Source organism: Ursus arctos, unplaced genomic scaffold (assembly GCF_023065955.2).
Source record: "Ursus arctos isolate Adak ecotype North America unplaced genomic scaffold, UrsArc2.0 scaffold_19, whole genome shotgun sequence".
Classification (NCBI taxonomy): Eukaryota; Metazoa; Chordata; class Mammalia; order Carnivora; family Ursidae; genus Ursus; species Ursus arctos.
The window spans coordinates 1,746,680-1,774,350 of record NW_026622863.1 but is presented as its reverse complement, the minus strand read 5'-3'; the positions used below and the strand labels follow the sequence as shown (position 1 = coordinate 1,774,350).

Genomic DNA, 27,671 nt, shown 5'->3' with positions numbered 1-27,671 from the left:
CACTCCGTCCAGTGAAAGGTGGAGCAGGAAGAGCCAGCGGACACCTGGAGGCCGTTGAACCATCCTGTCACGGTGCAGGAACGTCTTTCAGGAGCTCCAGATGACTCTTCTACAGTAATGGGCCCAGTTTCTTTATCCCTCAGCCTCGAGGCAGTTTCAAGATGTAAAGATGCCGCAAATGTCACTAAACACTTGGGAGCTCTAGGGCAGAAGTCAATAAACCTTTTCTGTAAAGGGCCAGATAAGGGAATATTTTTGGCTTTGGGGTCTCTGTCACAACTGCCCAACTCTGCCCTTGGAGGGTGGAAGCCAGGATGGGTGTCGCTCTTTTCCAGTAAACTTTATCTACAAAAGTCAGCAAGATTTGGCCCCTGGGCTATCGCTTGTGAATCCGTGCGCTTTAGACTATGAATACTAATGCAACTTGGAGAAATAAATCAAGAGTTGGGGGTTCAGTAACAGAGGCATGGTAGGAGTGCTTGAACTGGTGCCAAGGGCTGCTTCACGTGCTGTCCTCACTTTATGGATGGTGCTGCGGTTTCCCAGCACCGTCACGCTCTTATCCACACACTTCCAAGACAGGGGCGATCTGGAAGAAGTCCACTGAGCCACCCCTTTCATCTGCTGAAGGCACTGAGAGTGTGGGTCAGAAACTTTGAGTCCATTTTAGGGAAATCTACTTGGAAAGGAAGGTCAGTGGCAGCCTTTCAGAAATAGAACTAGTGATGACAAAATCACCTTCGGATGAGAATGCTTCCACCCATCCTCGCCGCCTTTCCATGGAGAAAAAGCCTCAACAGCTCTTCATAGGAATTGGGTGGTTTCAGGCTCCGAAGTTGCAGGAACGGTACAAAGAACTGTGACCGTCTTCTAGATTCTCACGTGTTCCTGTTTTTTACTTGATTTATTTTCTCTCTTCTCTACAACTCTGTGTTTATGTGTGTTTTTTTTCCTGAGCAGTGTAAGATGTGATGCCCCTTTACTCTTATACCCTTAAATGGCTGTTTCCTATAAGCAGTGGCATTCTTTTATGTAACCACAACATAATTACTGAAATTGGAAATTTATCATTGGTAAGGCTCTGTTATCTGAGCAACAGATCTGACTCGGATTTTACTAGTTACCCCAGTAATGTCCTTTATAGTAAAAGAAAAAGGGTCTCTTACACACTTTGATGAATTTGTTTTTCCCCAAGAATATTTGCCCTGGCCCGTATAATCAGAAGTTAGACCCACACTCCTTACAGATTACACGTTTAGTAAAATCAGATGTGCGAATTTATTGTTGACAAATCATTTTGAACCTTTTCTTTCTGCCCTTCTGATTAGAGAGAAGTGGAAAGACTGTCAGTAAAGAGGCAGAATGCTAGCTCCTTTTAAAGTCTGCTCAGATCATTAGTTGCAAGTGTGAACGCAGTGATTAGAATGTGCTAAAATTGTGGGTCAGAAATGAATATGACCTTACACAGTGTCATTTGCTAGATTTATTTTTAAAAAGGTTAAATTTACTAAGGTTGTCCTCAAGTATATATAATCCTATTGGGCTAGGTAAGAGTTGTTTTCCAAGGGTGCCTATTCAGTGGTGGACCTGTTTTTTGTTTTGTTTGTCTGTTTGTTTGTTTTAAAAGATTTTACTTATTTATTTGACGGAGAGAGACAGCCAGCGAGAGAGGGAACACAAGCAGGGGGAGTGGGAGAGGAAGAAGCAGGCTCCCAGCGGAGGAGCCTGATGTGGGACTCGATCCTAGAACGCCTGGATCATGCCCTGAGCTGAAGGCAGACACTTAACGACTGCGCCGCCCAGGCACCCCTGTTCGGTTGTTTCTAATCAGTCTAAATATTTTGGGTTTCCGAATTGAAAATCGTCCCCACTTGAAAGTCAGGTTGTTATTGGGCTAAGGTAAAAACATCTCTGAGAGGCAGATAAATTATGTGGTGTTTTGTTGGTTTTTTTTTTTAGATTTTATTTATTTGAGAGGGAGCTTGAGAGAGTGAGAGCGAGCACGAGCAGGGGGAGGGGCAGAGGGAGAGGGAGGAGCAGACTTCCTGCTAAGCAGGGATCCTGATGGAGGGCTTCATCCCAAGACACCGGGATCATGACCTGAGCAGAAGGCAGACGCCTCACTGAGCCACCCAGGTGCCCTTATGTCATGTGTCTTTAATCATAGTAAATCTTTTTAGCACAGCGAATAGATTTTCTTAAAATTTAAAAGTAAGTTTCATTTGGAAATTATCTTAGCTCGTAGCAAGCCGTCCCTGTCCGAATTCATGCCTGGAGTTCCAGTTTACTCGGCCCACTTTTTTGGTTCCCCCACTTCAGTGTGGATTAGAGTTCTGTGCTCCAGGTAGCAGATCTTGAGACGTTTCTGTGTTCAAGTGGAGTCGTCCTCACCAAAGGCATTTCAGCCCTGTCGCTAATAGGATTGTCTTAAGTGGGCTGGTTTCAAGGAGGGGGAGTGTTGGGATCCGAGGCCCAGAGCACCTTGTTCTGGCTGTTTGGCTCAGGGCACACTCTTCAATGTCTCCTCCAGGGGAAGGGCAGCCCCAGCCCCACGTGCCAGGGCCGTGTGGGGGCAGATGGGAGCATTCGGGCAGCCCTAGCTTAGCATTCACCAGGCTTCCCTCCTGCGTGCCCTTTGTAGCCTGGACTCCCGAGTCCCCATCACATTTCACACAGTGTTCCTGGTGTTCTTGAGCGTAAGAGGAAGGCATACTAGTTTAAGACATTTGACTCCTAATGAGGCTTTAAAAAATTAAAATGTATATACATGCTTTACATGGACATTTGCATGGACTTTTTTTGGTCTTAGACCTGATCCAGTTCGTTTAAGGGTTCCACATGCAGTTTTTTACTTCTTTGTATTGTTCTCCATGACTGAGTTTTGACTATACATCGAGAACTAGGACTTGAGTAAAGCAGTGCCAAGATGCTGTATCTAGTACCAAGACCATAAACTTAGACCCCTGGCCCCCACAATGTTATTGGCATGGGGTATGTCTGGCACCACCGAGCCCAGCCCCTGTGAGGGCTGTGCATGGGTCAGCCAGTGTCCCTGACATGACCTTCGCAAGCCTTCTTAGGCTTTATTTTCTGTCCTAGATCATATTAATTAGTTCTGTCTGGTTATCAGCCCTGCCTCTGAGGGGTTGCACTTGCTTGACACGTGTGGGTCAGAAACCTCTAGAATTGTCCCTGCATCTGCCACCTGTCATGGTTACTTATTTTAATGACTGCTCAAGCTGGGAGTTAATCTTTTGTTTTTATGTTCCCTGGTTAGGATCACAAATTCCCTTAACATTGTGGCACATGCTAGTTGTTTTGTTCGGTTTCTGTGAGATTGCGAGGTGGAAGAAGGAGATTAGGACATTGTAGTATCCGAATCCTTGGACTGATGACCACCCTCTTCCCCAGGCTTTGCAGTATGCGGCATTAAGCAGGAGAACCAGATGGGTGATGAGGATTTCAGTTTCTGGGGGGAGCTAGGAAAGATGGACGGATGCGCAGGCGCAGACACCAGGGAGGAAGAGCAGGCGTGGGTGATGGATCACGTGTAGGCCCCGTTAGCAGGACACCGGGGTTGCCGTGGGGCATGCGCTGCTTCCTCCCCATCCCCACCCCCGTGTCTTCAGGGCACTCTGCTCTCATTTCCCTTAGGAAACATTCACGGTGCACGTTTCACGTAAGGGGTGTTTAGGGATGGGCCCGTCTGTGAAATGGGGGCACAACGGGCTCCCATCCATGGTTGTGAAGCTTGAAGGGTGTAATGCTTCAGATAGTGCTTAGGATTCATACATGGCAGGTCCTGTCATCACTGTTACCAGCCTCACCTCCCACGTTCTAGGTCATCTGCTTGTCAAGCTCGCACAGTGCTGATTTAATTGATAGAAATTTGCATATAGTTAGAATTCTGTTTGTGGTAAACTTACTTCCCAGAGTTTTGGAATTTTAGAACTGGCCAGGAACTTAGAGGTGTTTTAAATTGGTAAACTTGCTGAGAAAAAGCTTGGCCATACTTGTACACATTTATTTTAAGTGCAAGAATCCACGATGACTTTTGTGTTTCTGCGGTGAGGAATTGGCCAGTGTGCACTCCACAGGCCCCTGTCCCAGCAGCTTTCCTTGACAGGCATTAGGTTTCAGATACTCTCTTGTTCTCTCCAGGGAAGTGACTTCTTTCTCACTTTTTATTGTAAATTGTGATAGGTGCTGTTACTACACAGTGCTGTGATTTGTGTGTGTTGTTATTCAATACTTCATTGAGAACGTTAAATTCTTTTAGGTGGTTTTAAACAGTTTGCAATAGTATGAATTCTTATCTTCTTAGGGCCAATTTTTTTTTTTTTTTTTTAAGATTTTTTTACTTATTTGAGACAGAGCAAGAGAAAAAGAGAGAGATCAGGAGCAGGGATAGAGAGAGAAGCAGACTCCCTGCTGAGCAGGAAGCTGGATCCCAGGACCCTGAGATCATGACCTCAGCTGAAGGCAGCCGCTTAACTGACTGAGCCACCCAGGTGCCCCAGCGCCAGTATTTCTTGTATGAACATATGTCAGGGGGGAAGTGTTTAATTTTGTCTCTAATTCAGTCTCTCATAGAGGGATAGCTGGATTTAGGTATGTGATCATCAAAATCGATAGAAAGTCCCTTCAAAACATAGCTTTCTTCTCTAGATGTGCAAAAATTGGCCCATGCCATCTCATGGATTTCCACACCTCTGAATGGTTTCCATCTTACCTGAAAAAATAGAGGTACAAGTATGTCAAGGTGTAGGAGAGAGGATGACTTTCAACTGCAGTCTCCAAGTATTGAATGTTGTTTTTTTTATGAGATGGCTAAACCCAAGATTTTACTGTCCTGTAGCTGAAGGATTGAAGTAGCCGTCGGGTCAGAGACTTGAAGCCTGAGTTTCAGGATTATCTGTGTTTACAGGAACATTTGAACTGTAGGGTCATTTCTTTACTCAACTAGTATTTGTGGATGGCTCCCATGTGCCCAGAGTGATACTTGGTGGCAGGGGTCACCCAACGCATGCCACAGTGGTTTTTACATTAAAGGCACAGAACAAGACCTTATAGCCCCAAAGCAGTCGGAAACAGTGTGCAAACAGCTGGGCATGGCTGCCTTCCAATAAAACTTTATTTATAGACACTGAAATTGAATTTCATATAATTTCATGTCACAAAATAGTATTCTTTTGATTTGGCTCATGGGCTGTGCAAAAGCAGGTGGAGGGCTGCATGTGGCTTCGAATGCATTTGTTGGGTGGGTAAATACAAGGGAGTCATGTAGAGGCAGACAGGGCAGAGCCAGAGTGGGAAAGGCTGGACCCTGGGTGGAGGAGTTTCCATCTACAGGGTCAGTAGAGCAGGGCCAAGGAAGGAGCTTGAGCTGGGCTCTGAGAGGATGAGCCTTCTTCGGGAGAATGTTACTCTGGAGATTATCTCCAGGGTGGATGAGAGAGCCTTGGCTTCCCACCTCAGCCGTGTGTGGCTTTGGGAGGGACCAAGGGGACGCTCAGCCTGCCAGGTCAGTGGACCCAAGTTCAGAGTGTGTCAGGGAGATGGCGCTGTACGTCAGAGGGGTTGGAGGCAGCGACTCCGTGAGAGGCCGGTTCACCCAGCAGGCCAGGTGCAGTGGGAGAGAGGAGGAGGAGGAGGAAGGAAGGAAGTCAGGTCAGAATCAGCAAGCGTGAAGAAGCCCTAGGGTCTGATGATGGTTGGATACTTAAGGGTAACAGCAAGGGAGTTCAAAAAAGTCTGCAGGTTCTTTGTGGGAGAGGTTGGGAGATGGGTGGTATCTCCTTGAGCAGCTTTCTTGCGGAAAGGTTAGTGTTGGCACAGGAAGAGTTCAGCTTTGGAAGTGTTGGAGTGGATTTTATTGTCACCGGCCATAGTGTGTTTGAAATACGGGCTGAGAGGGCAACGTGGGAGACGTAGATTTGGAAGGGATGGGGATTACTCCCCATCATTGACATGAGAGCCTGCTGGCCGCTCTGGGAGCCCATGCCTTCCATCCATCCTTCCAGCATCCCGGGTGTTGTTTCCTGGCAGCTGGGAAGGGGTCTCACCAGCGCCCTGCAGCGTGTGGGTCAGTTGGAAGCAGGTGGATGAATGTGCTCTGCAGCGGAAGTGGGGTAGATTTCGCGGGAGGGCAGAGGTACCGGGACAGGGAGGAAGACATGGAAGGGGTGGTGCCCAGAGGCAGCCAGTAATCGATACAGGGCTCTTGTCTGCTCCCTTGGAGAAAAGCTCCGGTCTGACAGTGAGTTTGGAAACCATATTGTTTGGGATTCAGAGGGAGAGGGAAGAGACATTGTGGATGGGCATGGGTGAGAGTTCTGGAACATGGTTTAGAAGTTTGGCACAGGAGGGATGTGATGGTAGCTGGGGGGCAGCATAGTGGATTGGAAGGTTTTATTATTTTTGTTTTTTCTAAACATTTCCTCATTTTAAGGGCTTTTATCAGATACGTTGTAGAGTAGTATGTGGTGTTCTCGAGAACCCGCACGGTTTCCGCCACTGTCAGCAGCGCACAGCTCTAGAGTGTGGGGCAGCGGCCGCCGACAGGGAGCGCCCCAGCCACTGCTGGGCTCGTCAGCACGAGCAGGGTCTACGGGCTCAGTGGTTCTCTGCCGCTTCTCCTACCTTTCATCTAGTGAAGTTTCTGGAAGAGAGCAGGGAGTTGGCAGGTGTGTGTCCTCCTTCTAGATTCACAGAGGGCTAGTATTTGGGGGCGTTGCTTTATCCATGTGTACAGGCACAGCTGGGAGATCCTGTGGGTTTGGTTCCAGACCTCTGCAGCAAAGTGAGTATTACAATAAAGTGAGTCATGTGCGTCTCATGGTTTCCCAGTGCATATAAATGTTTACACTGTGCTGTAGTTGACGACGTGTGCAGTAGCATTATGTCTGAAAAACAACGCACATGCCTTATTTAGAAAATACTTCATTGCTAAAAAATGCTAATCATCATCTGTGCCTTCAGTGAATCATAATCACTGATCACAGATCAGCACAGGTAATAATGAAAAAGTTTGAAATATTGCGAGAATTACACATTTTGGTAATTTTTGGTAACCTGTATTTTTTTTTCTGCTTTTCAAAGTAAGTTGCAGAGATCACCATATTTCAACACTAAATGCTTGAGTCCTCATGTCCTGAGAGCAAGAACATTCTTTCACATAACCATACCTAAAAGAAGAATAATGTTTGGTGTCAGTGAAGATACTGTCCATATTTAAATGTCCCCTGAAATTCGTTTATGGCTGATGACCCCCACCCCCCGCCGGGACCTTGCGGCATCGGGCAGGTCGCCTTAGGCTTGGTTCGTTGAGAGCCCGCCTCTGCCAGTTTTATGCTGTGGGCTTTTCAAGGGTCCTGACCCGCAGACCTGCACCTCTAACACCTTTGTTCTTGCCTCTCCCCAGATCTCCAGCAGGGCTGGGGTCGCTGCCTCAGTCTGTGTACCCCTAGCTGGGCCTGTTCTTAGCTCTAGCTAAGGGGTAGATCCCAGGTGGATCCCAGCTGTCACTTGTGCTAAGTCAGCGTCTTAAGGGCAGAAGACAGGTAGCGTCTGTTGAGTGCAGTGCCCAGTGGTTATTTTTTGAAGAACGTATGAATGAATGTAAGAAGATCACTTAATATAGTGTGAAAGAGTCGCAGAGACTTACTAAAATTCCTCCTCTGACTAAGAAATAAGGCTGAGACGTTTAAGTCTGCAGTCAGGTGCACGTTCTCGTAGTCCCGCATCTTCGGCAGAGAGAGTTGTTCACGTTGTCGGAGTAAATACTTCACAGTGCGAACAACTGATGGTTAAAACATGGGCTGTAATGGTCAACACGGACATTTCTATGTGCAGGCTTCTCTCGTGCACGCACGTCTCTCTTGGCAGGTGGCAAATCAAGTGAACGTTGCTTGTGATTGCAGTTATGGTTTGTATTTTAATTTACTGTAAGTCCTACACGGTTCTTAGGCTTTCTTTCTGGAGATGTAATACCTGAAAGTAGCGGTTGTCAAGGTGGGGTGCGAGGAACCCCATGGGTGTCCTTGAGAACTTGCCAGGGGGCCTGGGAGGTCTGTTTTTCTGACAAGCCTAAGAGGTCCCTTGCCTTCTGTGTGTGCTGGCCCTTGCGCCGATGGTGTGGGGTTGTTGTGGAGACGCTGCCGCCGCCTGGGCGCAGCTGAGGCCAAGGCCCCGGGCTGCAGGTGGGTCCTTAGAGTCTTTGCTGCCATGCAATTAAAAAAAAGCCATTTCCACCTAAGAATGTCCCTGGCGAAGCGGTCGAAGTTCATTTCATCGAGTCTCAGCCCTCGAGTACACCTCTTTTTAATACTCTTTTTAATACCTCTTTCTAATACTTTTTAATACTGTGACAAACGGGAAGTCTGTGGAAAGTGCTCGCGCTGCCTCTCGGAGTTGGAGCGTTGCCTCGAAGCCAAGCCCTTCTGCACTTAAGTGGCTCCCTGAGCTAGCCGTGTTTTTTCTTGGACCAACATGAAAGAACAATGGACAAACTATGGCTATTTCTTACTAAATGAACAGAGTTAGCCTATCACTTCAAGGGAAGCGACGAGCACTGTTGCCGGTGATCAAATTTGAGCTTTCAAGTGAAATTGGAATTTCAGAAAGTGTGTCTATGCCATTGAGATCCTGACAGCTTGTCGATGCTTAAAGATGTTTCTGATATCAGTGTTAATATTAATGAATGTAACGCTATTGATAATACGTAATAAACTACGTTTGGGAAGCCCGTAGAGCTCAGTGAACCAGTATTTTCCAAGTGATCGATGCATAATGTTACAAAGTTGCGCTTCGGTAGAAGACCCATTGGAAGTGCAAGACAGACTGACAGATTCTAAAGTAATAAAGTAAACAGTTCACTGATAGGGTTTTAGATTCCACACTGCAACAAAACCTTTTGAGTTTTGGCATCGTATCAACAGAGGATACGCACAGCTAACCTGAAAAGGCTGGTGAAATATTGTCCCAGTAGCACTTCTGTGTGAGGGTGGGTTTTCATCTTCTGTGTCAGCCAGCATCGTTCCAAGTGCGAGATTGAAAGCTGACACAGATCTGGAAATCCAGTTACTTTCCATTAAGTCTGACATTAAAGAGATTTGTGAAAGTGCAAAGCTGTGCTCCTCTTCTTGCTAAGATTTTGCTGCTGTTGTTTTGGAAACTGTAGTTATTTTTCATAAAACATGTTTTGTATGTTAACATGTAATCTTGATTATTTATTTTTTGTTGATTTCTATAATTTTTAAATGAATAAAGAAATATTCCAGCATTTTCTGTTCCAGTTTCAAGTATGGTAACTGCTGATAGACACACCCCTCCAAGCAGAAGCTCTTTGGGGGCCTCACTAACTTCAAGGTGGTAAAGGGGGTCCTGAGCCTGGTACGTGTGTGCGCTAGGGTGGTGGGTGCTGTGGGACCAGCTTAAATCCAGCTGCTTCTCTTTCCTGCATCGTGGTTGGTATTTGAGAAGGTGTGTACTTTTTGGAAAAGATGAGTAAAAGTGGCAAATTTAATCAAGCATATTAACCGTAATGGGAGGGACCTACTATCTACAGCCCCCTTGGCCTTCTTGTTCTAATTTTAAATGTAAACACGTTTGGGGGTTGGGGGGGCTGTGTTAACCAGGGAACGGTGTGGCTGGGTTTTCCTGGGAAGAGGTGGAAACCATAGGAAGAAGGATTTCCTGCTTCCCAATTTCCTGGTTCCTGACCAGACATTTATGGTCATAATGTTGCCTTTCCTCCCCAGGTTGTCCTTTGTATACCCCGCTCCCCCAACCCTACACTGATTTTGGAGAAAACGATAAGCACGCTGAGTCTTTTTCACATACCTTAGTTTAATGAATATTGATTTCTTTGCTTATTGCATACTGGCTTTTAATTATGTCATTACTATACTTACATCCAAAAGGATTTGACTAAATGGAATGATCTTTAAGTTTCTTGGAGGTTTCCCGCACATTCCAAGCGTCTGTCCTCGGTAGTGGCACCCCGAGACTCTCTTGGGCTCGTGCAGGGGCGCTCCTGACCCTCACAGTCGTACCTTCGGTTTGCGACTGTCAGGTATAATGTGAAGTGAGACTAGCACTAGACTTCAAGGCCCTCTCAATGAAGGGGCGTGCCTGGCTTTTCCCTGTGCCTGTATCTTTAGCTGGCCATGCTGTGTGTATCTGATGGCCGGTGAATGATTGTAGTAGCGCGGAGTCAGGTCTCTGTCCTGGGAGGTGATGTGCAAGTAACCTCATCCCAGTCAGATTCGCCATCAAGGCTTTGTTCAAGGGCTAATAGAAGAAGCAGCTCTACGAAGATTTTCTCCCCTAATAACACTGATCGGAATGAAAATCCCGTACGTGTGACATCCCTAATGAGACGAACCACGTGACGTTGTTCTTGCAGTGACAGAAAATCCCCATGTCAACACAGGGAGGCTTTGTTTGGTTATTTTTTCTTGCTGCCTTTTTCAGAACGAGAGCTGATAGTCCGTAGCATTTCATTTTTTAGCCTTTACTGCTCAAGCAAAGTCGTACGCTCAGTTGCCGTAGCTTTTCTTTTATTCCTGTTGTAATGGCCTTGTGGTTTTATTTTATGGGTATCCAAAATATTTAAAAATTAGCAAAATGAAACATAAATTTGCAGTTCTGTATTTCAGCTGATAAGCAGCTGCTAGTTTCTGTTGCTGAAAACTGATGAGAAGCTTGTTACGTTTTCATTGTTCACCACCGAACGCGCCATTCACATGAAGTTCGCAGTCGTAAACCAAACAGACTCGTGACTTCGTTATAGTCCAGTCCTTACTGAAATCAAAACATAGACACAGTACTTTCAAGACTTTACAGCATGGTTCTCGAGTAGGAATGCTGACCGTGCTAGTTCTGCGTTGGTGTGTAAGCCCGCAGTGGGTTCTTCCACTAGCCTTACTGTGCATGTGCTCCTCGTGCCTCAGTGTGTGCCAGGCCTGGTGCTGGGCAGAGAGCAAAGTGATGGACATTCCTGCCCTGGTGGAGCTTGTCTTCTAGGAGGGAGACAGGTGCTAAACAAAATGAGTAGTGTATGTGGTGAGTGAGGCTGTCAGTACTTTGTGATAAAGCAGGAAAGGGGTACAGGGAGGCAGGTGGGTGCTGGTGGGTTTGGAATGGGTGTGATTCAGTGTCTCTGGGAAGATGGTGAATGTTGGAGTGCCAAGGCTCTGAGCTGAGCATGTGCCTGCGGAGCGGGGAGGCTGCCTTGGACGGGTCCAGTAGGGAGCAGCAGGGAGAGCCTGAGGGGTGGTGGAAGGTGCTGGCTGGTACATCGCTGGCTTCAGAGCGCCAGGAAGCGCATGAGTTAGCAAGAAGCCTTTGATGGGCTTTGAACGGATGAGGGACACAGCCTGACATGTGTTTTCACATGATCCAAGTGGCTTTTTAACTAGGTATTGGGAATAATTATGGGGCAAAGACGAGCAGGGAGACCATGCAGAGGCTAGCGCACAAATCCAGGTGTGAGAAGATGAGGCCAAAGTGTGTGAAGGGAGAGACTGGCCCACAGATTGGATGTAAGAGGGACAAGGACCAAGGACTGAAGGTTTCGACATGGAAAGTCTGGGTGGTGGTGGGGTGGGTAACGAGTACGGTTTGAGTGTGTTGAAATTGAGACCAGGCACCCAGGGAGGGTGTCCAGGAGGCTGTTTGCTGCGTGGATCTGGAGTTCATGGGAGAGGTCTGAGTGGACGGGTGAGCCTGCGTCACCAGTGCCTAGATGGTGTTGCAGTACAACTAAGAAGGGGTCCTGCAGCGAGCCCAGGCATTCGGCCACGTCAGGGAGATATGAGGACCCCCATAGAGGGAAGGGAAGCAAGGCGGGTGGAGGACGTGGGAGTGAGCCAGTGCAGGTGAGCACGGGACCCCCCTGGCGGTCTGGTGGGTGGAAGAGTGTGTGATTGGGCTAGGTTCTAGAGGGAATGGAGGCAGCAAGTCCAGGCAGCTCTCTGGGGAGTTTTGCTCTGAAGGGAAGCAGAGCAATGGAGATGGAGGGCAGCTGGGGAGGTAGCGTGACTTTGGTTGGGAATGACCCAGAGCTGATGTTGAGGGGCTGTGAAGAGGGGATGGTGTGTGTGTCAGCAGAAGTGAGCCCACAGGGAGCGCCCATTGCAGCCACAGGGGGAAGCGCTGGTGGGGGAGGAGGGAGCAGGATGGCCCCTGAGCCTCGGAGGGAGGGGCTGGGGTGTGGAAGCGGCGGGAGGAAGGGTGCATCCAGGGCAGTGGCACTTCCATAGCAGGGTGTGTGGATTTGCTCCGTGCAGGCTGAGGCGGGTTGAAGGCAGGGCTAAGACGGTTGCCCGGTGTTTGTCAGGATTCGATGTGGTTGGCCTTGTCTAAATACTTACTGGATTTAGAGAAACAATTTCACAGTGATAATAATATGTGCTTACAGAAAACTCAGCACTGGGGAGGGATCAAGGAGGAACGTTGTCTGTGTTGTCTGTGTCCTCCCTTCCTCCTGGGGACCAGAAGTTCACCGTGATCACTCCAGACCCTCTTGTGTGCCTTGACACACGCTCACGGACATGTGACTGCACATACGTGCAGTTATTAGAAAACGAGATTGGGATCATACACTCGTTGTTCTACAGTTTCCTTTTCCATTCCTTTCTGTTAGTATTATATTCCAGAGATCTTTCCATTTGGGTTCAGATCATTAAACCAGCCTCATTCACATTAATGTGTGTCGTGTTGTACAGTGTGGAGTGCTGTCATTTATCGGCCATCCCCCTGAGATCAAGCGCTTGGGCTGTTGATGTTGGTTGCTGGGTTCTGGTTTTCCTGTGCACCAGGGAAGATGCTCTCTTCACAGGCGTGCCAGGGTCCAGCTAGTCGTTGCTGTCAGAGACATTATTGAACATTAATCTCAGCCCAGCTGCTTTATTATATTAAGGCTGGATTATCTCCAGGACTTCTGAGAAATGGTCAGTTTAATTTGCCAAAATGGCAACCGCATGTACCACTCTGCTCCAGTTTTCTTGGGCTTGTTGCCCTAGTTTTTTCCTATTCAAACCTTCACTGTTAGCAGAATTTTAAATGACTCTATCCTGGCAACAGAACCATCTTGAGTAAACAACTTGGATAGCGTGTGGCGTCCTCGTTTGGAAGAGCTCAAGATTGAGGATTTTATGGTGAGCTTGGAGTATTTTCTTAAGCCACTAGCAGAACTTTGAGAGACCAGGAAAAAGCTTGAACTGGACGTTTGAAAACTTTCCATTGGGCCTCGATGAGAGGCCCCTATTTAGCTGGAACCTGTGACCCGGGCCGTCATGAGTGGGTGTCAGGGCGCCACACTTGGGTCAAGCCGGCAGCAGGCGGTAGGTTCCAGAATATGCTGTTTGAGAGCAGGTACTTTGTCCTTTTCTCTTCTGATAAGGGAAGTCTGGGGCTGGTAGTCAGGGAACAGGTGGCAGCTCCCATCTTGGTCTTTGCTCCGCTCCTCTAGTTCTTTCTGCCCCATCCTCATCCCTGGAGTCTGGCAGCTGGAAGGCAGGGAGGAGGGCCGTGGCAACATGCCAGCTGCTGTGTCATGAGGTGTCCCGGAAGCTGCCATGCGCCCCGTCTACACTGACACCCCGTCGGTGAGAATTGGACCCTTGGCTACAGCATGCTGCAGGAGCGGCTGCGGGGGGCAGTCGGCCTGGTGGCCATGTGTCCCAGTAAATTGGGGCTTTTACACTGAGCGTCAAGAGAACAGCTACTGAGATAGGCAGCCACTGTTGGTGTTTGTGGAACTTGGCAGAATTTTGTCTCTCTGTGCTTTTTTCCTGGAAAAGGTTTCATAGGTTTTTTTGTTGTTGTTGGTTTTTTTTTTAAATTTTGAAAGCAGTCTGTGACCTGAAAACGTTTTAAATCCACTAATTCGAAGGTTGGTTGGGTGGTGGTATCTCATTGAGGTCTACGGCCTTCATTCAGCAGTTCACTGCACCCTTTCATAATCTGTGCTCAGATTCTCAGTTTGGGCAAAAGAGGACTGAGTTCATGGCATGAGTAGCTGTCATCTTCAGACTGACCCCCGGTTAATCTGTACTTAGAGGTCATCTTCAGAGGACACAGGGGTAGCACGGCACCTCTTTCCTAAGACCTGACAGGCCCTCGTGCATCTACCCGCGTCCGCTCTGCCCGCTGGATCTCGGAGCAGCTGCTGCGGCCGCCCTCCCAGGGATGGGCACACACACCAGATTTCGGAAAACGCTACTCTGCGATTGAGGCTGGAGTGGAGATGTTCCTCGGCGGTTTATGCCTATATGTTTAGATGACCGATTTTGTTTTCTTCTTTTTATTAAGTAGGCTTCACACTTAGTGCAGAGCCCCACTGGGGGCTTGAACTCACGACCGTGCGATCAAGACCTGAGCCGAGATCAAGAGTTGGACGCTTAACTGAGCCACCCAGGTGGCCCTAGTTGACCATTTTTAAAAAGTGCTTTTTATTTCTGAAAAGGGGATAACTGGGGTGCCCGGGTGGCTCAGTCGTTAAGTGTCTGCCTTCGGCTCAGGGCGTGATCCCGGAGTCCTGGGATTGGACCCTGCATCAGGCTCCTCTGCTGGGAGCCTGCTTCTTCCTCTCCCACTCCCCCTGCTTGTGTTCCCTCTCTCGCTGGCTGTCTCTCTCTGTCAGATAAATAAATAAAATCTTAAAAAAAAAAAAAAAAAAGAAAAGGATAACTGTACAGGATTAAAATGCAAATATTATAAAAGGGTAAACAGGGAAAAATAATTTCCTGTCCTTCTTATGTCCCAGGAATAATCTATGCATATTTAGCGTATTTCTTAAAAAACAACAACAAAGAAGCGTGGTATACACTTTCTGCCCCATTTATATTCACAGAGCTGTGCATCCCGGGAGCTGTTCTTAGAGAGATCCGCCCTGTTCTTTCACACGGCTGTTTGGTGTGTCCCACTGTGTGGCTGAGTGTCTGGTGGAAATCCCCTGTCGATGTACGCGTGGACTGCATCCATTCTTTTGCTTCTAAAGCAACACCTTCGTTGTTTTGTGTTTTTGGGCTTGTAGATCTTTGCACATATATGTGGATCTGGGTGCTGGAAGGGTTCCTGAAGGGCGTGTGCAGGGTCGGGGCCGTGGCAGCAGCGTTCTGATCGCTCTTGCCTCCTGCTCTCCACGGAGTCATACTGGTCTGCACTCCCACCAGACACCCCGGAGAGCCCGCTCCAGACGCTTCCAGCACACACAGTGACTGATGGTTGCCAGTCTGACGGGTGCAAGATGGTGTCTCATTTTAAATTTGCAGTTTAAAAAAATTACACGAGGGGTTGAATTCTTCTCATGTTTAAAAGCCTTGTGACTTCTTTTTTCTGTGAATTCACTTTCATTTTGTATGCTCATTTTTTATCAGGTTTATTGGTCTTACATCTATTGCTGTGAAAGAAGGAAATTAGCTCTCTGGTGTATGTGTAGCAAATACTGTTTTCAGGTTTGTTTGAGTTTTGTCTTGAAAAATCCTTACTAAATATACTGCAAATTTAGAAAATTGTAGTTCTATCCACTTTGTTGTTCTCTCCTTTAATTTATAGGGGTCCCCTGGGTACCCACCCCGAGTTCCCACATCTGTGTTCTGCTTTGCTGCATGCGTTTCTGTGGTGCCCTGCCGCGTGCTGCCCGATGCCTGTGTGTCCTGTGCGTTGGTCGTAATAGAATTCTAGAGGTAGCTTTGTGTGTTTGGCACAGTTTTGGTGGCAGCAGGCCTACCTCCTGGGTGGTGGTGTGCTCTTCATCACATGGGGAGAATCCTGTTTGGTTTCTTTGGGACGTTAGCAGCTCAAGTACTGCTTTCTGAATTCACTGGGATTGCAAAACCATTCCTTCGTCGTTTCTTTGTGGTAGTACTTCATACACACATGCTTCTTATCGTGGGCTGGTACAGATTAGGTAGAAAGGCAGGGTAAGTGTTCGATTCTTTCTTTTTATTACCATTTTTAAAAAATTAAAGATTTAGTTCCCTAGCACTTTCTGAAGGTGATTTTTTTTGTTGTTGGTATCATGGTATGAACTTAAAAATATTATTTTACGTCCATCGACATAGTTACTCTTGTTGATTGTCAGTTTTTTTTGTTTTTTTTTTTCTCTATCTTTGGCCGAGGGGCTTCTTCCTGTTGGCCATGAGTCCATTTGATGCAGCCCTAATGTCTGTCATAGCTCCCTTACCTCTGGCACGGCAAGGTGTTCCAGGCTCCTTCTGCACATTCCTGTCTCCGTTCTCGGGTCAGCAGTTTCTCCAGGAAGCCCTGATTTCCTTTGCTGGGAGGTGTTACCTCAGCATCCCAGTGTGGGCTCTAGGGACGCACACTGCTACTAGGCCGACCGCTGTTTCTTCACCTTTTGCTGGAGAGAGTCAGTTAGGGTGTGCATACAGACACACGGCACGCTCGAGTTCGCACTTGCTACCCCATCCACAGCCCCGGGGTGTTCATCTGACCTGCGGGTGCTCTTGTCCTGGTTCTCAAGGACACGAAGAATGATAGAGTTGGAGTATCCCGGAAGTCCTCACTGCACACAGAACATTCTCAGAAGGGAATTCCGATGCTCCCAGTCATCGCGATCACAGACAGTTGTTGGCATTTGTTTGGTTACAGTCTTCCAATTTTTCTCCCCATTTTAAGGTAAATTATATGTATATCAAAGAGCATATAGCCGTTGTGTGCAGTGCTTTTCCTTTATATTCTTCACTTAGTTCTGCTTGTAAATATAGAATGCTCACCACTGACCAGTTCTTACGTTGTCTCTTCAACTGATTTTGGTTTTCTGAAGTTTGTTTTCTCGCAGTTTTTTCAGAAAGGGCTTATGGGAATATCCTCCTCTGAGTACTAGGTGTTGATAAATGTTTGCTGCCTTTACACTTGAAAGTCATTTGGTCTGGATATAAAATTCTTGGCTCATGTTTCTTTCTTTGAGTATCTTAGATTCATTAATCTATTTTTTTTCTGTTGTGGTTTGATCATCTATTTCCCCCCCATTTTAAGTCACCTGGTCTTTTTGCCTGGATGTGTAAAGGAATTTCTCTTTTTTCTTTCAATAATATTTTTGTTAGAATGTGTCTTGGGATCAGGTGTCTGTTTTCCACCCCCCTCTAGGTGTGTGGTGTGTCTTTTTCGTAAGCAGTTTCAGACTTTCTCCTTTCTGGAGAGTTGTCTTGACTCACACTTCTGGGCGCTCCATTTCCTTGGGCTTTGCTGTGGTTTTCCTCTTCAGAGCCTCCCTCTCCACGTCCACTGGGCCTTCTTTGCCCACCATCTGTGCTCCTCTCTCTTGAACTCTTTTCCTTCATCTTTCTCATTCTTAAAATTTTCCTCTCTTTTCTCATTTTGTTTCTTAGGCGCAGTTTCCCGTGTTTACTGCTCTTGGGCTTCTAGTTGCGTTCCTCTCTGAGCTCTCCTGAGTTCCGTCACTGCACACTGCACTTTGTGATGCTGGCTTAGGCTTCCCCTCAACTGCGTCCGTCACGACTTCAGGGTAGGTTTTCGTCTCTTTTAAGGGCATGTTTTCAAGCATGCTGTCATGGTCTGTGGTGGCATTTTTTTCTCCTTGTTCTCTTTTAAAATATATTATCTTTGCATGAGATCAGACTTCAGTATTTTCTGTTGTTCATTTTCATGTGGAATTAATTTTTCTGAATATTTAGAAGGGAGGCATGGTTTAGAATAGTTTTTTCTAATTTCAGTGTTCTAGGGCCCTATATTCTGTTGATTTTAGAAAGTTTTAAAAGATGCAGCAGTTTATTTTCTGAGCTCTCCTGGCTCTGTTTTTCTCCCCGACTCCCCATTTTTTTTTTTTTAAAGTACGTCTGTGTTCCACGTGGGCTTGAACTCATAACACTGAGATCAAGAGTCTGATGTTCTACCAACTGAGCCAGCCAGGGGCCCCTTTCTCTCCCACCTTTAATCAGATTTTCATTTTCCTCTGTCTCTATCTTCCCTGTCCTCTACCTTTGGTATTCTAATCCCAGTCATTTCTTTTTAGTGTATTTGGCCTAGAACGGAGCTTTGGAGAGTTAGATAGCTCTGGGAATGCCTGCGGCCCGGACTGTTGTAGGCCTTCTGCATGCTCCAGCAAACCCACTGTGGTTGTCTGCCATTGTCTCTGCTTCGGACCTGCTTCCACCGGGGTGCCCTTGTAGCTGTCAATGGTTTGTCCCCACGTGCTGGTATTTTGGGGCTCCTCAGGAACACCTCATCACTCAATCTTGTTATGGACGTTGACCTGGATGTTGGTCTTGCTATCCTAGCTGCGCGCGTGTTTTTATGGGGTGATAGGTGGAGATTAAAAACCTTTGTCATCACCATCTTCCTACAGAACTCCTACTGGGTTCTGTCGTGGTGCCTACGAGGCCTCCCTCCCCCGCATATTGTGTCATCAGTCTTCCCTTTGTTGAGGACAGTTGGTGCTTGGGCACCTCATTCAGTGTTGTGTCAGGTGTGTTAACGGGGAATAAAAATGACTTTCTGATCTTACATTTGATCATGCGTTTATGTAAAAATGTTACCCATACTCTCTAAAGGAAGATTTAAGACAAGAGCTTGGTTCTTCCCTTTACAAATTTTGTCTCTAAGAAGTTTTGTAGAATTTAAATCGGGATGAAAGAGACGAGGAACCATGTTATTTATAGGCTATAGGGACATGTGTGACACCTGCAAATTTAACCTTATGCCTGTTGGAACTTACTCATTAAAAACAGAGATGTCTTTAGACCCCTAGTTGAAACCAGGTGATCTGAAATTTTGATTGGACTCCTCCTGCCCCATGGGAGCGGTGACTCGGGACTGAGAGACTTCCTGGTGACAGGAACTGTACCAGAGAGTTGAGGGCGTGCTTCCTGCCCCCAAAGAGCATGTAGTCTAGTTGGAGGAAGAGCAAGAAATAATTTATTTTAAAAACATTTATCTACAAATAATTAAAACATAAAGTGTAATAGTGAAAACATGATGGTGACATGGATTCCAGAGTTCTCCAGGACATCCCATTTTTAAGTAGTGTGGTTAGATCTGGGTGCTGATAGACCGTATCTGGCATAATGTGACGTCGTTTTTGTTTTGGAAGAGAGGGTCCTTCTTGGCCTGATCAAAGTGTTTCAGGAGCAAGAAGAAAGGACCTGACTGTTACAGAGATGGTTTTGGCTCAGGGATGACAGCTCAAACCCCTGCCCCAGAGGGCACATGGACAGGACAGTGCTCTCAAGGCCACGGAAGTGGGGTGGTGCTGTGGTTTGGGTCTGCTCTGGAAGCCAGAGGACAGCAAAACAGAGGCCCTTAGCGGGAGTACAGTTTGTGTAGCGGAAAGGGGAATGTGGGAACAGCCTTGAGGGGCAGAAGGGTCCATTCAGGGAAAATCCAGGAGGTGGGCCGCATGTTATCGGTGGAGACCAGCAGCAGGCGTGTGATAGTTCTCCAGTAGTTCCCAGGGTGCAGTGCGTATGGCAGGAGGGGCAGGATAGTTCTGCGGGAGGCAGGCGACCACTGAGACTCCTGGCTTGGGGACGGCACGGCCAGGCCATTACAGGAAGCTGACTGTGGAGATGGTGTGGGGAGTGGACCGGGGAAGCGGGAGGCTGTCAGGTGGGGGCTGGTCTAATGGTTAAGGAAGGAGGCCGTGAGCAGCGTTGGTGAACTGCTGCTCACTTCTCAGAGAACGCGGCCCTGCGGTGTCCTGAAGCGAGGAGAACCCTGTATTAAACACGGCACAGCACCCGACGTGCTCTGGGACACACACGCTTAGTCGTTTCCCTCATGTCGCAGGTCCCGATTGTGATCTCCCTGTCCCTGTCTGTCTCGGTTTTGTAGGTGGCACAGACCCAGTCCCGCGTGGGTTTGGTTCCTGCCCACTCACCGGCCACTCTCCTCTCCCTCTGGATGATGTCAGAACAGGATCTGGCGGATGTGGTGCAGATTGCCGTGGAGGACCTGAGTCCTGGTCACCCAGGTACGGCGCTGCGGGACAGTAGGTAGATTCTTATTCTCTCTTCTCCAGAAATCCAGATGTACTTGCACAAATTCTCTTTTCTTTAAAAAGTGAAGCAAGAGAAAAAGTGATGTGTGTGCTTATCACGGAGAGTGGAAACCTCAGTCCCGCATCTGTCCATCCCAAGGGGCAGCCCCCAGCACCCAGTCTCTGCTCCCCCCACCTCCCCCACCCGCAGCGGTCCTGGGACACTTGGGGTTCCACAACTTTCCTCCTCTCAACTTCCTCTTTTTAAAATCCATTACTGCAGTTGTTTTGCTGGTGTGTACCAGTCTGCCTCAGGTACCCTGACTGACGGGCCTTTTCCCTCTAGACGTCCTTTACCTTGTCTGCACTGCTTTCCTTTTACGTACACCCTGCAGTAAAGAGCCTTGCTTGGGTCTCTTGGCAAATATTTTTGTAGGGTAAGTTTCCAGAAGTGGAATTTCTGTGTATGTTCTAAATTTTGATAACACACTGACAGATTTCCCCAAAGTGTTTATTAAGTTACTCTTTCAGTGACTGTGAGAACTTCTGTACTTTTGTACTTTCCTTCTGTACTTTTAGGGCGGGTAATTTTTCTTAATGATGCTAAAAGCACACGCCTACTTTGAAACTTTAAATATTTGTTTTGAGAAGACCCTTTGTAAAAGAAACCCTAAGTTTTAAGAATTTCGTCTATGAAAAAGCTTTGCACATTTATTTTAGAAGATTTCTTTAGAAGATTTCTTCGTAAATTTCTTTTCTTTTCCTTTCTTCCCTTTTTTAAAGTTTGAAGTGAGAGGCTCACACAGCAGAATCACTGAGTGTTTTACTTGCCTGGTTATTATTTTTGGAATAGTAGAATTGAAATGCTGACTTTTTTTTCCCCCACAGAAAAGAGAATTTTCAGAAATCTCATAAGAAAGTACAGTCATGTCTGTCTTTTATGATCCATTGGATATGTTAATTGAAAAACTTCATTAAAAAAAAGAAAAAAACTTCATTTAGAACTTGGTTGTGCTCTGGAAGGGACAGCACTGTAAGCGATTTTAGAATTAAATGGCCAGTCACAAAGAAATAGAGGCACTCTTTTCGGGGTGCTGTGCTTTTTCTCTTATTTTGCCTGTTTTATTTATAAGAACCACTGTCCCCTGTTGGCTGGTGAGAGCAAGAGCTGGTCAGGTAGGCCGTGTGAGTGCGGCCGTGTGGCCAGAGTCTGCTCTCTGAAAGCCGGCCGGTTTGTTTGCAGTGACAATTTGCAGCCTGGGCCTTGTTAGCACCACACCTTAGACGCCACTGAGCTAAAAGAAAAAAACGTCAGAAACACTATCACTGCCCATAAAGATTTAAAAAGTAACTTCATATTTTGGTAGGTGAACGACCATTTCCTTAGAAAACACACACTGCGATGTTATAAAAGAAAAATGTTCCAGTTACATAAATTTTAAACCTTTTCAGAACTATTAAAGTTCTAGTTTACTTCCCAAATAAATTGTTTCTCTGTAGATTATAGTTCAAAGAAGGCTTAGAGAAACCGTTTCTTTCTTTTTTTTTTTTTTTAAGATTTTATTTATTTATTCGACAGAGATAGAGACAGCCAGCGAGAGAGGGAGCACAAGCAGGGGGAGTGGGAGAGGAAGAAGCAGGCTCATAACGGAGGAGCCTGATGTGGGGCCAGATCCCATAACGCCGGGATCACGCCCTGAGCCGAAGGCAGGCGCTTAACTGCTGTGCCACCCAGGCGCCCCAGAGAAACCGTGTCTAACCTTGGTTTTGTCCAGTCTCTGTTCCTGAAGTAACTGGGAACTCTGGTTTGTGCATGGCCCCCTGAGGCCTTCGAACACAGACAGCTTCCGGTCTCTGGTCCAGAGGAACTCGCACACACCCTGCACATCCCATGGTGCACACACGCATTTGCCTCCAGAGTGGCCTTGGGATTGAAGTGGTTTTTTCCTTCATCTCTTAAATACAAACTTGGTAAAATTTAGAAGTAGTTAAGCGGATGGGAGAAATGATCCTAGCCATACAGCTGCTTACCGGCGTGGGCATCCTTCTACTTTCTTCTGATTCCCACTGAAAACAAAGGTGCTTAGGTTTCCCTGCGCCTGCGCGTCCTCCCCGTATGGCCACACTCACGTAAGCTGTCTGGCATGGACATAACTGCAGCGGTCATCAGGCCTGAGCTCCAGTTGATTGTCAGGGCTTTAACATGAACATTGAGTTCTTTCATCTAATTCTAAAAGTAACGTGTGCAAAATTATACAAAGCAGTGCAGGCACCGTGTGCAAATGTAGCAAAGGACAGCTGCCCAGCCCATAGCAAGTCGCTGCTGGAACGCCGGCGTGTTCACCTCTGTCGTCGGCCGTGGGCGCACCTCCTTTTATGTGGCTGCTTTCCTGCCCTTTGCTTAAAGCCTCGAGGTACTTCTTGCTGCCGCGGGTCATCTTTTCTCTAGTTACAGGAACTAGCTGCATGGCCCTGGACAAGTCACTTAACCTCACTGGACTTGTTTCCTATGCAGCAAGTGAAAAGGATTAGACTAATGATGGCCATGATCTCTCTGTCTTCCAGTCCTGGTACAGTTCACCAGTTTCCAGTGGGGGTAAATAAACTAAGGTTTTGAGAACCTGTGTTTTGCTAACCACAAACACTTGTAGGCATGGATTTTTCCTTTTTTTACTTAATTCAATGAGAATTCATTGCCACACATTTCCGTGGAGGTGGTTGAGGCATTCCCTGCCGCGCAGGATCCACAGGGTACGGTACGATGCGAAGCCCTTTGGTAAGCGGGATCCTTCTTGTTATGGTTGGCCCTTGTCTGGTTTCTGCAAGGTACAGCTTTGGATAATTTACCTCTGGGAAATCAGTTTACAGCTCTTGCCTAGGACCCAGAAAAGGTTTGTGTTTGAGCCATAGGACTATTTGTCACTAAATTTTGGTTTCTCAGTGAGTCATCCAGTACGTACAGGCTTAAAGGCATTGACACTTAAAAGATCAAAATTGAGATGTGACTTGGAGCCTGTCTACACTCTCTGTCCGAGTGGCATGCTTTGGTGGGGGTGAGCCCTCCTGTACAGGGCAGCCCTCCTGTAGCAGATGAGGACTCACAGGCCGGCAGTATGTGCTTTGTCCAAGCCTGTGGCCGGCTTTGTGTGAAGGGGGTGGGGGAGGTCTCTACTCCGGGGAGAGGCACTGTGCCCCAGCCGGGATCACGGTGTGAGCTGGTTTGAGTTGCATGCTGCATGGGGCTGCAGGGAAGGTGGCTCAGTTTCCCTGAGTGGAAGTAGTTGGGTGGTGGGTGGTGCTGGGGGGTTGGAGGGAGGAGCGCTGTCCGAACAAGGCGGACGAGGATGCCTGTCACAGTGAGTCCGTCCTGCTTGACTGGAGTGTGGGGTGCACTTGTAGATGGTACCCCAAAATGTGTGTGCGCTCTTGTTTACTCTCCCAAGTGCTACAGCATGTGCTTCTGTGTGCACACGTACACACTAGTGTCCTGTTTGTGTCCTACATGCGCTCCTGTGTGTTCTCACGTGCCAGCACTCGTTCTGTAGAATAGATCCCCGAAGTGCTTGACCATTAGAAAGGAAGTTACAGCCACGGAGCAGGAGGGCATCTCTGTAATAGGTCTGTGTCCACATGTGGCCATGCAGGAAGGAGGAGAAATACACTGGGCAGGGAATATGGGTGACTCCGGGCAAGGAGAGGTCAAGGGAAAATACTGCAGTGAAATGGAAAGGTCTTCATGGTATGACGTGAAGACAAATGCTGAATCCATAATTCTGTGTACCATTGCAAGTTGATTAGGTCTGGGGCCAAGGCTCAGGGATGGAGAGAAGTGTGGTTGAGGAGATCATGGGATTGCAGACAGTTCTGGTGTTTGTATGTGTAGCTTTAGTGTCGTGTTTGTAGTGCACTTGGGATGGAGGGAAGGGGGTCGGTGCGGACTGTGGGCGGAGTCGCTGGTCCCCGCTGCAGGTGCTGGGCGCAGCAGTACCTTGGGCAGGGAGGCTCTCAGTGTGACCGGTCGTGTCTGCGTGTGGGAAGGCGGCATATGCACATAGGGGTTTGATTTCCGAATGAGGTACAACTGACAGGCCTTTAACCTGAGAGAACTCCTTACTGTTCTTGGATTTGCTGAAGCTGGAAGTCACGTGGGGGAGCTGCACCGAGCCCTTGGGGAGCGGCGTGCGGCTCCGGCGTGTGGGTTCTCGGGTTTGTCAGAGCTAGGACAGACGCCGTTCCCGCCCCTGGGTGGGCAGCAGGGGCCGCGATGCTCACGCCTGCTGTGTCTGCGTCGGTTTACAGTCGTGCTGGAGAACCATGTGGTGGCGGATGACGAGGAGCCAGCCCTGAAGCGCCAGCGCCTAGAGATCAACTGCCAGGACCCCTCCATCAAGGTGAGCGCCTCCCTGTGCGTCCTGCTGTCCTGCCAGGGGCCTGCACCCCTGCACCGCTCCTTGGGCCCCACAGGGGGCGGTCCGCCTGCCCAGGAGGGGCTCCCCACACGGCCTCACTAGCTGCTCCCTGCAGCCAGAGCTCCGTAGTGGCACTGGGCGCCCAGAGCCGGGCTCTCCCCGCCTTTCCGCTGTGGCCGCGGCGCCCCGCGCGCTTGCGCCATGCGCTGCCGGTCCCTCGCGCGCTGCTGTCCAGTGCGGTCCTCGCGGAGGAGGCGGCCTTCCCTGCGCCTCAGCTGCGTGGTGAGGAGTCCTCTCAGAAGGGGGGCCGCTGTGAGCACTGCGTGGCTGCCCCACACGGCGGGCCTGGCCATTAGACACGCTCGTTGGTTCTTGAGAAGCTCGGTGGGCTACACGGTACCGTGCAGCCCGCTCCCTGTTCCCTGGTCTCCGCACCCCTTGCCCGCTCCGCCCCCCGCCCCAAGTCAAGGGTGGGAGAGGGGAGGACAGGCAAATTCCTGGTCGCTAAGCGTTGCCTGGCCGCGGTTGGCTGCGGGCACCAGCGCAGGGTGCTCATGGGCGCAGGTGCGGGTGTGCGGCAATGGCTCCGCCCCGGGGGGGGGGGTGTTGCGGGAAGCGAGCGGCTCTTCTGGCCGAGGGTGGGCTCACTGCAGGGCCCACAGCCTTTGGGGAGGAGGCCAGGACTGGGGACCGAAGCCCCACAGCGCTGCAGCCGGAGGCGCCATGCCGGCCACTGGGTGGCAGGCTTGCCGTGCACAAGCGTGTGGCCGCGGAGGCCTGGGTATGCTGCCTCTCCAGCTGGATGGACTGGCCAGCTTGTGTGTGTGCCTGACTGGTGCCCAGAGCAGTACCCTGCACACTGCTGCTGCTTTCTTCTGTGGACTGGGCTCATATGGGGACAGCGCGCTGCAGAGACCCCAGCTTACGTGGGAACGCTTGGCCTGGTCTCTGCACATGCTTCCGGCGGAAACAAAGGAGCCCAGGTGCAGGACCCATTCTATTGGAATAGATGCAGTTGGAAGTAGGAAATCGTGAGCGGGGTCCTTGTAGCTGTCCCCTGCAGTCACGGCATCCCTTCTGAGCTGTTTCTTTTTTCCACTTGCAGTCATTCCTGTACTCCATTAACCAGACAATCTGCTTACGGTTGGATAGCATTGAAGCCAAGCTGCAAGCTCTGGAGGCTACTTGCAAATCGTTAGAAGAAAAACTGGACCTGGTCACCAACAAGCAGCACAGCCCCATCCAAGTCCCCATGGTGGCAGGCTCCCCTCTCGGCGCGACCCAGACGTGCAACAAAGTGCGATGGTAAGAACCCAGCGGAGGGCGGGCTGCCTGCTCCCCAGGCTCCCTGGCCTGGCTGCTTGAGTCGCCTTGCACACGGCTCGGTGGCTCGAGTTTAGTTAGCCGCAAACCTCACACGTGACACCCAGCCTGAGCGCCTTGAGGTCATTCCCACGGTTTCTGTGGGACAGAGCCATACGGATGCATCTTCTCTCTGGAACTGAGCCAGCAGGTCTCTGAAGATGTGCATTTCTTTCTTTTTTCTCTGTTCTGTCTGGCCCGTGTGCAGATAGGTAGTGTTTATCAATTTTACTTGAGTATCCCTGATTTTCCCTTCATATCAGTAGTTTTTATTGTGCTTTTTAAAAAATATATAGTCTAATGTTAGCAATGTGTGTGGTAGTTTATGTACTGTTTGAGTTGAAACTTGACGAAGGGTTTACTTAGACGGGGAAGGTGTCTCAAGTGTTTGGGCTGGTCACGTATGCTCGTCCTCGGTGCCCTGTGAGACGCTGGCACTCCTGAGATGAGCTGGAGCTCACGCTCTGGCGTCAGTGTCCCCCAGCATTGGCATCTTTACCTTTTCCCACAGCTGGCTCCAGTTAGTGCAGTGGCAGGATTGTCTTTGTAGTTGATGAGAGCGTGAGGCCTGTTTGCTGAGGGCCTTGGTGCCCGTGTCTGCTGGGCTCTGCCCTGTCCATATGCCCCAGACACAGGAGCCACAGGAGGGGCTTGTGGGCTTCTTCAGGGGAATGTGGGATTGAGGAAGGGTTCCTGGTGTGGTTTGGGGTTGCTCAAACAGGCTTCACGTTGTAGGTGGCCCCTGTTCTGGCTTGTCTGGGGCGGCTGAGGACGACCCCAGCTGTGTGGGTGTAATAACAGTGCCTCCAGGGCCTCCGGAGTGTCCTCGTGTGTTGGCAACGCTGCGTGGCCTCATGCTGGATCTCCGTCCCTGAGGGAAGGGGGGTGGTCCGTGCTGTTGCTCTGAGACAGGCCTCTTGCCCTGTCCTGCGTGTGTCCTGGTAGACCCAGCCTGTCTTTGCTCCCAGCAGACATTGGTTGAGCGTGCTCTTTGCAGGCAGGGACACTCAGCCCTATCAGAACCAGCACCTTTGGTTCAGAATAATTTTTCTGTGATGCCTTCTTACCCTAAAATGTAATGTTTAGAAAATATAGTTTATAATGGAAAAATGAGTATAATGTCTTAATTGTAACTTGAGGAGAAATAAAAGTGTAGAAGGTATAATAATACAATGTGTGTTTCAGCTTGTAAATGGTTGGGTGAAATACATAACGAGGCAGTGAGCAGGCCAGACGCACAAGCCTCGTACGTCGAGTCCTGCTGACTGGGAGGGCTGTGGCACTAGTCCACACACACTGGGAACTCACATACCAGTCGGTCATGGAATCTTACAAAATAACGGGCAATTCTTGATGAAGTTTCAAAAAAAAGCAAAGTGTAGTTTTTTCTAGACTTGAACAATAGTTGAATTCCTGGGAGATTTGTTATAGTAAAACAATCCAAAAACATTTTGTGTATAAACGTAGAGTAAGATTTTAGGCTCAGAAAGTTGTTAGAATCATGTTTTTCCTCATATGAGTGAGTGCTTGGGACATTTGAAGTTGGCGCAGGAAGACTTTTTGTTCGATGAGACTGTCTCACATACTGGAGATGTCTTAGTCTTCTTGGCCCTACCCACTAGGTTCCAGTGGTGTCTCGTGAGTATGATGACCCAGTATATCCCACTGCATTTCAAAGCCCCCCTCACCCCACCCCTTGGAGCCTCCATCGGGAACTGCTGCTTTGAGGAGTAAGACGGGAGAGAAGGACATGCTGCTTCCAGTCGATAAGTCAGACGCTGGCCTGTGCGGAGCATGGCCCTCCTTAGTCTGTCTTTCTGACCTGTGTTTGGAAGAGCTGATCTTCGTGAGTCGGGGGAATATCCATTCGGATCCCACAGTTGATTACTTGGGACGGTCCCGGTGGGGTCAGCAGCACCAGTTCAAGGCCT

General features: G+C 48.6%; 1 protein-coding gene across 10 annotated transcripts in view; it reads left to right on the top strand.

Annotated features, from left to right (window-relative positions):
• BANP (BTG3 associated nuclear protein) overlaps positions 1 to 27,671 on the top strand; it is a 129,940-nt gene that overhangs the window by 6,947 nt on the left and 95,322 nt on the right. For 5 of the 10 annotated variants that reach the window (XM_057314076.1, XM_057314077.1, XM_057314078.1 and 2 more), the window contains exons 2-4: positions 19,825 to 19,981; positions 24,269 to 24,360; positions 25,484 to 25,683. In XM_057314076.1, the coding sequence (XP_057170059.1) occupies positions 19,825 to 19,981; positions 24,269 to 24,360; positions 25,484 to 25,683 (449 nt within the window). The remainder of the gene's footprint in view (positions 1 to 19,824; positions 19,982 to 24,268; positions 24,361 to 25,483; positions 25,684 to 27,671) is intronic. The other 5 variants (XM_026494625.4, XM_057314079.1, XM_026494628.4 and 2 more) reach the window with 2 other exon arrangements.